The following is a 10072-nucleotide window of genomic DNA, read 5'->3' as shown; positions in this document are numbered from 1 at the left end:
AGTTTACTATTTTTTTTTTTTTTTTTTTTTTTTTTTTTTTTTAAAGATCTCCAATATAGAAGCTTTAACTAAACTCCAATATAAATACAGTTGAATTGATTCTTCTGGTTCAAGTTCACCGGCCGGCGACTAAAGTTTTCCGGTTCATCCACCAAAAACCTAGAGCTCAGTAAATTGCTGATCATGGCGGCGTTGCCATATGCTGATGTCGATTCGAGCTTAAAAGCTCTAGCCGGTCGAGCCGAAGGGTTCGGCAGATTTGCGATCGGCGGTCTAAATGGTCCGGTCTATTCCGTCACATCATTGGCCGGTATGTTCCTCTTCCTCCTCTTACTTCCGTTGTTTCATTTCCTTATTGATTGAATGTGTATTGTATAATAATGTGTTTTGGGGATTATTACAAGGGTAGAGTGTATTTGTAATGACTCAGTTCGCTAGTGATATTGTCCGTTTTAGCATAGACAAACATGGTTTTAAAAGGCATCACTAGTGTGTAAGTTTTGCTTACTTATATATTCAACATATTTTCCGTGTCGTGCTTTGTCGATGTGAGACTTGTTATCTTAAGTTGAGGATGTCACGGTATTTTTGCGGGGTAGACATGTTGTTTTTGATAGAAGCTCAGCTCAAAAAAGTAGGGAAGTAGAGAGTAAAAGAGTCAACAAAATATTAATGGACAAAACAAGTGTAGCAACAGATATCAATACACATTGGAGATAAAAACAACGGGATACTTAAATCATATTACTAGAAGTATGAGAAAGCTTGACTATATACTAACCTTCTATTGTAATACTTGACATTTATGCTTTCCTATCTAAGGTCGTGTCCTCAGTCAATTGAAATTGTGTTATATCTTGTCTAATCACCCCATCCCGTTCTTCTTTGACCTACTTAACCTTTCGTAACTTCTGCTATAGCTAATCTCTCACACCTCCTCATAGGCACATCATCTTACCTCCTCTTCACATGTACGAACGATCTAAACTTTGCTTCCCTCATCTTATCAGCCACGGAGGTCATTCCCACCTTATCCCGTGTAACTTCGTTCTTAATCATATCTCTCCTAGTATGCACACACATTCATCTAAAATTGTGACTTTTGGAAAAAAATTGCTAGTATTTAAAGTTAACATGAAAAAGTGTATATGCATTTGAACATGCATTTAAGTTGAGCAAAAGTTGAAATCTTGTTAATGGGAAGTATATTTCACTTGAAAAACTAGTCATAACTACGTTTTCAAAAAATTGGTGAAATGTATAAAACGTATCTTCCTGAAAAGGAGAAAAAAATTATGGACAAATGGCTCCCAATGTATATATAGATACATATAGAAGAAACATTTTTTTGGCGATGCGGCCTCAAGGGTTCTGGTATTTAATGTTCGTGAAATTGAAACAGTTTATCAAAATCAGAAGATATGATTAGCACCAAAAGGAGCATATGTATAACTTTGCTTCTCATTTGTATTGTTATAGTTATAGTTATGGTGGTGTTCTGTATTTAGATTTAATGAAGTCTATTTTTATTTATATGGGTTGTCTGAACAATTTTATAATGTGCTCCGAAAGATTTAATGTTCAAGATAAGGTTAAAGAAATTGGATTGAAATCGCTCACTTCAGATAATTTTCTGCATGAATTTGGATAGTAACTATTATTCCACAAATCGATCATCATTTGTTCAGTCGAGGTCTATCAGAAACAACAACCTTTGTACCTCTTCAAGGTAGGGATAAAGTATACGTGTACTCTACCCTCCCTAGACCCACTTATGGAATTACACTGGATTTGTTGTTGTTTGTTTTAGAATAACTTGGCTAGAATGTAGAAAATGTCATGTGAATAATAAGTAGTTCTTCCTCATCGGTGAAAGTTAATGGTGACAACAGATTGGTCTGGGTAATTTTACCCTCTACATTCCTCTCGAACTAAAGTAGTTATTACCAAAAGCCTTATGCAGTATCCGGTTTGGTTTCAATAGGGGTGGTTCATTTCCGTATGTCTTTGCCTAACAAAGAAGTAGCAATTGTATTTTACATTCTATCTACTGATCTGTTGTTTTTCTATTCACTTCTTGTTTCTCCGAAGAAAGAAAAGATGACTTCAATTTAGTGGGCATAGAACTTAGTGGGTGTTTGGATTGACTTGTTTTTAGTGGCTTTTGAACCTATTTTTTAGTTTTGGAAGTGTTTGGATGACTCAAAAAGTGCTTTTAAGCACTTATTTTTTGAGAAAGAGCTTTTAAGCACTTTTTTAAGGCTGAAAAAGTACCCAAAAAAAAGTCAAAAGTTGGGTGTTCCCAACTTATGACTTTTAACTTAGAAGTCACTTCAAAAAAGCCAATCCGAACACCTCCTTAGTAATTTTAATAAAGAGAAACAAAAAATGAGAACTTAAACGCGTTGGTGTTTATTGTGCATAACCATGGCCTGCTGTTAAGAACTTAATTTGGGCATCCAAAGGATTGAGACATGTCAATTTGCAGTTAAAATGTCAATTGTTACTGATCTTAATGTAGTATGTAGCTTCCGAAAGTTTTCCAGCATGTTGCTAAATGCCATACACTTTCGTCTTTGTAGATGATGGTCCGGGATCACTCCGTGATGGATGCCGTAAGAAAGAACCACTATGGATTGTTTTTGAAGTTTCAGGCACCATTCATCTCACGTCTTACCTACGTGTGTCATCCCATAAAACTATTGATGGTCGTGGCCAAAGGATAAAACTCACTGGCAAAGGCTTACAACTGAAGGATTGTGAGCACATAATCGTATGCAATTTGGAGTTTGAAGGTGGCAGAGGTCATGATGTTGACGGCATTCAAATAAAACCAAATTCTAGGCACATTTGGATAGACCGCTGTTCTCTTCGTGATTATGATGATGGGCTAATCGATATTACCAGACAAAGCACAGATATAACTATTTCTAGGTACTGGATGGTTGTTTCTCAGATTCTGTATATCGGTACTTTTATAGCAGACTAATGATTCTCATGAATTTATGCAGATGTTATTTTGCTCAGCATGATAAGACAATGCTTATTGGAGCAGACCCGTCTCATGTTGGTGATAGATGTATCAGAGTGACCATCCACCATTGCTTTTTCGATGGGACGAGGCAGAGGCAACCTCGCGTTAGATTTGGTAAAGTTCATCTGTACAACAATTACACTAGAAATTGGGGTATATATGCTATTTGTGCTAGCGTAGAATCACAGGTAAATTTCTTTTTTCCTCGATGTAGTTTGATGCATCATACATGTTGATAATTTATAACCAAGTACATTGTGTTTGTTACTGTTTATTCCAGATATATTCTCAATGCAACATATATGAAGCTACACAGAAGAAAAAAGCTTTCGAATACTACACAGAGAAGGTAATGCAATGCCTTTTTAATTTGCACAGCATCACTATATTTGTTTTTTTTTTCAGATGGTTTTCTTAGGGCCTGTTTGGCCTTGCGATATAAAATCATGAGATGAAGTTGAAGTTTTGTTTGGACATGCGATTTGGACTTTTTATGTTGTATGTTTTCTCATAAACATAAAACCCATAAGTTGTAAAACTATTAAAATTGTCTCAATTATTTATACAATGTTACTAAATAAGCAAAAGTTTATAAAATCCAATAATAAACTATCACAAAAATATTCTTAAAAAACATAATATTTATTGATCAAGCTTTAATTCAATAAAAAAAAATTAAACATATATTAGTTGTGGTGTACTAGTCTTTAATATAGTCTTCTCACATTGAACTTGCATTTCTCGTTCATATGATTGAGAAGACGAACCAACATTGTTACTTTGAGCCATTTGCTGGTCAATTTGGTTGGTAAATAAATTTGATAAAAAATAATGAATTTGGTGAATATAAATGGTAAAGTAGAAATTGATTTGAAGTAATAATAAATTCTATATTAGTGAAAATAATCATTATATGAGATGTAAATGGTTTAAAAAATAATAATATGAATTATTGGATCCTCAAAAAAAAATAAAAAAATAATAATATGAATTATAAGTTTTATTTACATATGATTTAAATGGTTAATAGATATAAAAATGGGGTTGTTCTTAAAAACTATAAACTTGTGGATCAATTTTTGTATTTAAAAAATCCCTAATCATGATTTGAAATTTCCAAATCATGATTTTTGGAGAATTTGGGATTTCATCTCGTGATATGAAATTATGAGATGAAATGCGTGAAATCGCATGTCCAAATGCCAATTTCATCTCATGATTTCATATCGCGATATGAACTCGCATGTTCAAACACCTACTTAGTGATTTTGCAACACTAGTTGATTCAAGGTTCACTTATATTTGATACATCGGAAATAGATTTTTCTTACTATTTTCCTTTCTAATAGTTTTCTAGTTGTTCGGTAAGTTTATCTGCCTGTGACTACTTGAGGAACTTACACACTATTATTGTTAGAACTTAGAGCCTATAGCATGCTCAAGATTCGATACTTTAACTTAGCGTCTGGGAAATCTTTATGTCCAAGTCGAGTAAGGCAAGTACACTCAATATTCCAGTTCTAGTTCTTGGAGGAGTTAATTGACTTCTGGGTAGAGAAGGGTGATATTTTATTAGGTAAAGTAACACCCCAGGTCGTGAAAGAATCATCATATAACCCCGGAAGATAGTTTGTTACGAGTTGTACTAACAAAAATAAACTTGTCTAAAACTACCTTATACGTAGCATGGATCGGATTACTAATGTGAGGTGGATCCAAAGAAGGGTGGTTCTAGCTATAATCCCGAAACATCATGTATATATTTCTTCCCATATGTTCTAGCCTTGGTGGAGTGGCTGGTAGGAGGTGGGAGCAAGTTGGCCCTGACACCACGGTTATAAAAAAAATATACATATGTTTCCTAAACGTGCTTGATATGGAGTGTTGGGATTTTTAATGTGTCCAAAAAAATAAAAATATTGATGTTTGTTTCTTACTGTTATTCTGTTTCTCTTAACAACTTATTTGCCTCCCTATCTTTCATTTGGTAGGGGTAAGGCTACGTACACAACGCCTGCCCTGGACTCCACCAAGATTACACTGGGTATGTTGTTGTATCGTTATTACGAAGGGTCTTCATGTATCGTTTCCTTCTCATCTTTTTTGATTATTTTAGGCAGCAGATAAGGAGGAAGCAAGAACTGGTTTAATTAGATCTGAAGGGGACATGTTTCTGAATGGAGCTCAAGGGAGTTTGTTAACTGGTGTTGGTGGAGAGTGTGTTTTTCATCCAAGTGAATTTTACCCTGTCTGGACACTGGAACCAGCCTCAGACTCCCTCAAAGCTATTCTCCACGTTTGCACTGGTTGGCAATCTGTTCCCCGTCCACAGGAAGAGTGTGCTCGTCAATTGAAACCCGCACGCTAGTTTCCTCTCGAGACAGATCTAGTGTTCGTTAGGTTTATCTGAACGTAGTACTTTCGGCTCAAACCTTGTATGTGTTAAACAGTTCACTAAATAAATACTACAAATAATATATCTTGAACCCAGTAACTCAAAATGGGTTTGGTCGTTTGGATAGAATCCCACAATGTTCAAATCTTGAATCGACCTCCGGGTTCTTCTACCAATCAAGAAGAGGCTGGGTAGATAGAGGAAGGAAGATATATTGAATGCTTTTGGGCATTTATTGAGTTAGTAAGTTAGTAAGTTGCAGTATTATTTTTTCTAAGGATCTTTCTTGATTTAATAGTCTTCAATCCAACCTTTCTCTGTACGTAATGTAATGTATGTTTTCATGTGAAATTTATATCCTATGTAAGAATGTTAAACGATGGATTAATACAGATTATTGATATCAAGACTGAATTTTTATTTGAAGATCCCGTCACAGTTGGGATTTCACCAAAAAATTTAGAATTGAAATTTTTATTTGGTGAGCAACAATTCCAGTAGAAATAGCATTTCTATTTTGTTCAGATATCACAATGATTGAAGCTGCAACAATCAAAAACATACTACTTGATTTCACGCGTCACTGACAAATTGAATGATATTCAAACGCTAAAACATAAAGATGAAGAGATTTGGTACACGGTAGCGTTGAAACCACTAACAACAAATAAGACATTCAACATAAAGTCATATTCCCCCAACACATTGGTCATGTATCAAATGCCACAGACGAAACAAAGCAAAACAAAACTTGTATTGCTGATAAGTTCAACAAATAATTTTGATCCAAAAACAAAAATCTCAGCCAAAGTAGATCCTATCCTACACTTTGATAGCATATTTCCTAATGGGGAAGTACATCTCCTTCTTCTTCTCTCTCTCTGTCTTCAAGGATGACTGCAGCGATAGAGAAAAAAATAAGTCATCAAATTCTTAGCTTAGATTTCAGGTCGGTTTTACAAACTTCATGCATTATGTAAGAAAAACTGAATGGAACCCATAATCAGCTCATGCACTGTAGATTTGAGAACATGCAAGCTAGCTAGTCTAAAGTGAGTAAACAATGGAATGCTATAGATGAAAGATACCTGGTGCTTAGTCAAACGTTTACGAATTGCTCTGGTTTTCTTGGGGCGAAGATCAAGAGGCAAGTACTTCTTGTTCTTGTAAACTTCCCTAAGAGCTGACTTTTGCTTCTGTGAGATGACAGTCAAAACTTGTGCAATCGACAACCTTACCACCTTACTGCATCCACAAAATCCAGTAACATAAATAAAAGGATATGCATAAAGATGGTAACAGTAAACAATCACTAAACTACTCAATTGAATACTTGTCATAATGTTATTGTACTGCTCACATTAGATAATCATCAATAGCAAGTTGGACTATAAAACAAGACAATGTTCAACTAGTGCAAAATGTAAGAAGTTCGGTAAGCAGATATGTCAACAGATTTACAACAACCGGCCAGTAAACTTCTCAATTATATTCATATAGCTACAGCCACCATGGCAGTCAAGATGATGGGTACCGAACTTAACCCTTCTCTTGGTACAATGTAGCTTCAATAAACAAAGAAGCTTTAACCTCAAAGAAACCCATCAGCAACTTGTGTCAAAAATTTAGATCAATTAATATCTGTTGTTATGGCTTCAATTAAGCATTCGAAGATATGAAAGACTTGACAAACACAAAAGGGATACAGCAGAGACGGCAGGGTGGGCAGATCTTTGAAACGTTATATCCAAAGGTTCTTTTAGAAATGTAACATAGTAAACAATAACCATTCTATTACAATGGGTACTTGTCATTATCTTTTCGTAATTCTCACTTTATATACTCTTCTCCTTATGATTTGTAGCCCCACACCCCAACCCCTTCAAAAAGAACAACAGACACAAAGTAACTTTAAGGTTTCAACAAGGATAATCACCAATAGCAAGACTGATTATAAACAAGATGACCTTCATTTAGGTTTGAAAAATGTAAGAAGTTCGGTAAGCAGATATGTCAACAGATTTACAACAACCGGCCAGTAAACTCCTCAATTGTATTCCTATAGCTACAGCCGTCATGGCAGTCAAGATGATGGGTATCATACTTAACCCTCCTCTTGGTACATGTAGCTTCTATCAACAAAGAGAGCATTCCCTCGAAGAAATTCATCTACACCTTATATTAAACATTAGATAATTAAATATTTGTTTTTATGGTTTGAAACTAGCACAAGAAGATATTCTGGAGAAAGACTTGAGAACAACAACAACAACAATGGTCTATTCAGGGATGGCAATGGGGTGGGCAAATCTTTGAGACTTCATACTACAAGGTTCTTTTAGGAATGGTGACATAGTAAACAATCACAACTCCGCCCTACTGGATACTTGTCATCACTTCCAGTTCTTAACCTATTTTTCATCTTACTAGCGACCCCACCTCCCCACACCCAAACCACCATACAAAGGAATTCTTAGGGGTGTCAAGGGACAATCACCAATAGCAACCCTGATTAGAAACAAGAAAACCTTCAGCACGTTTCACTGATAAAATGTAAGAAGTTCGGTAAGCAGATATGTCAACAGATTTACAACAACCGGCCAGTAAACTTCTCAATTATTTTCATGTAGCTACAGCCGCCATGGCAGTCAAGATGAAGGACACCAAACTTAATCCACCTCTTGGTACATGTAGCTTCTATAAACAAAGAAATCCTTCAAAGAAATCCATCAACAGCCTAGTTTTTAGATCAGTCACTATTTTGTTGTTATGGCCTCAGTTTTGAGTTAGAAGATATAAGCATATATTGGAGAAAGATTCAAGAAACAATAAAACAATGGCTACTGCAGTGATGGGAATGGAGTGGGTGGATCTTTGAAACATTTTGTTTAGTCTTAAACATTCTCAACTAAGGAAAATTGTAGAAAAAAACATTAGAGAAACTTCTAAAAACCAACTAAAATGATGAAAAAGCAAAGTGTGAAACAGCATATGTGTGATAACACAAATGAATATATATAAAATTGTTTCTAGCAACTTAAAGGTTAGTTAAACTGCACACGTTATGCTAAAGCAATACTACTTACTCCACAAATACATAGCCTAAACCAAATCATATTGACCAACAACAACATACTATGTGTAATAGCACAACGCAGACCTTACCACTAGCTCGAGGAGGTAAAAAGGTTGTTTCCAATAGACAAAACAGCTTATAAAGGGAATACAATAGTAAAATCATACTAACCAAAAAATACAACTAATTAGTACCGAATAGACAAAGTTCACTATAAAACATTAACAAAAGAAGGAAAAATCACATACATTTTGGATAGCTTGTTAGGAGCACCACCGGTGACCTTTGCAACACGGAGAAGAGCAAGCTCCGCCTTCAGATCCTTCAACTGAGCCAAAAGCTCTGTCTTCGACTTGTTCCTCAGCTCATGAACCTTTATTCTCGCTGCATTTCCACCACAATAGCATTAATCTCAAACAACAAATACAAATTGGAAAAAACTCACAAAATTACTTTCATAAATACTTCAATACGACGAATATGAATCTAAACTGAGAGAAAAAACGAGTTTTCAGTATACGCACCCATGGCTACTGCTCCTTTGAGGTTACTGCTCAGACGGCGATGGAGATTAGGGTTTTTTCAAGCACACTGAGCTGATCCATGGCTATATATATAGTGTAGTTTTGATTGAGATTCTTTCTTTGGGCTGGACTTTCATTGTGACAATATTAAAAGTAGAGGCCCATCATGGTTAAGTGATGGCCCAATTCGAAAAATTTTAGGGAAAATATTCAAAACAACAATATTTTAGCTTTTAGTGGGACTCCTTAGCAACAGTTTTCATTATTATTAAAAATGTCATTATTTAGTTTGTTAAGGGATTAGTTATGTATTTATTTTATTTTGATTAATTTGAAAGAATACAAATAATTAATAATAGAACAGAGAAAATTATGGGAAAAAAAATTCAAAAAAGGTAAAAAAGAGTTTAAATACAAATTAGTTACGTTTTGAAAAGAGCATAAATAGCTATCTTTATGTCGAGCGTTTTTTTTCTTTCTTTTTAAGAACATAAAAAAAATTAAAATAATTTAGTTTGTCTTCCGAATCATTCATCTGATAACTTTCAAAACTTCTTCAAGTTGAATACGGCATATTTTTTAAACGAAAATTTTCAAAATTGGCGACTATAAATTTGTCGCATCCAATGAACAATCGGAAAAAAATCAGGTATTTTTTTTCAATTTTTTTATTTGTTTGGATGAGATATTCATATGTGTTGAGTACAAGAGTGTGTTTTTTTATTGAATCAGTGAAATCTTTGTATGTATTGGGATTTATAGCTTTTTTCGGATGTTTTGTATCCAAATTATGATGTATAACGAATGAAATTGTCTTTTTTAGTTTAGTAGCTGTTTTTTCTGTTTGAATGCATACAATCATTTGTATCCCATTAAGTTAATGTAACTAATCGATCATGAACTATATGTTGAATACAACAATATATGAATACAAAAGTGAGATGAAAATACAAAGTTATAAATACAAAGTGAGATTGAATATAAAGTTGTGAATACAAAAGAAATACTCTCTTCATTTGAAATACAAAGTGACTTTGAAAGGT

General features: G+C 34.4%; 2 protein-coding genes across 2 annotated transcripts; one reads left to right on the top strand and one right to left on the bottom strand.

Moving 5' to 3' along the window:
- Positions 1 to 45: 45 nt before the first annotated feature.
- On the top strand, positions 46 to 5838 carry LOC102579376 (probable pectate lyase 4). Its single transcript, XM_006361329.2, has 5 exons — positions 46 to 310; positions 2583 to 2934; positions 3012 to 3222; positions 3315 to 3383; positions 5151 to 5838. Exons 1-5 carry the CDS (start codon positions 184 to 186, stop codon positions 5400 to 5402), a joined length of 1011 nt encoding a protein of 336 aa, XP_006361391.1. The 5' UTR covers positions 46 to 183; the 3' UTR covers positions 5403 to 5838.
- Positions 5839 to 6077: 239 nt separating this feature from the next.
- LOC102577759 (uncharacterized) lies at positions 6078 to 9052 on the bottom strand. Its single transcript, NM_001288103.1, is given in 4 exon segments — positions 6078 to 6326; positions 6518 to 6674; positions 8754 to 8889; positions 9030 to 9052. Coding segments are annotated over 4 exon segments (372 nt in total). The 5' UTR covers positions 9034 to 9052; the 3' UTR covers positions 6078 to 6251.
- Between the last annotated feature and the right edge of the window lie 1020 nt (positions 9053 to 10072).

The sequence above is a fragment of the Solanum tuberosum genome, unplaced genomic scaffold (genome assembly GCF_000226075.1).
Source record: "Solanum tuberosum cultivar DM 1-3 516 R44 unplaced genomic scaffold, SolTub_3.0 scf00355, whole genome shotgun sequence".
Classification (NCBI taxonomy): domain Eukaryota; kingdom Viridiplantae; phylum Streptophyta; class Magnoliopsida; order Solanales; family Solanaceae; genus Solanum; species Solanum tuberosum.
The sequence above is the reverse complement of the archived record's forward strand: the minus strand, read 5'-3'. Positions and strand labels throughout refer to the sequence as shown.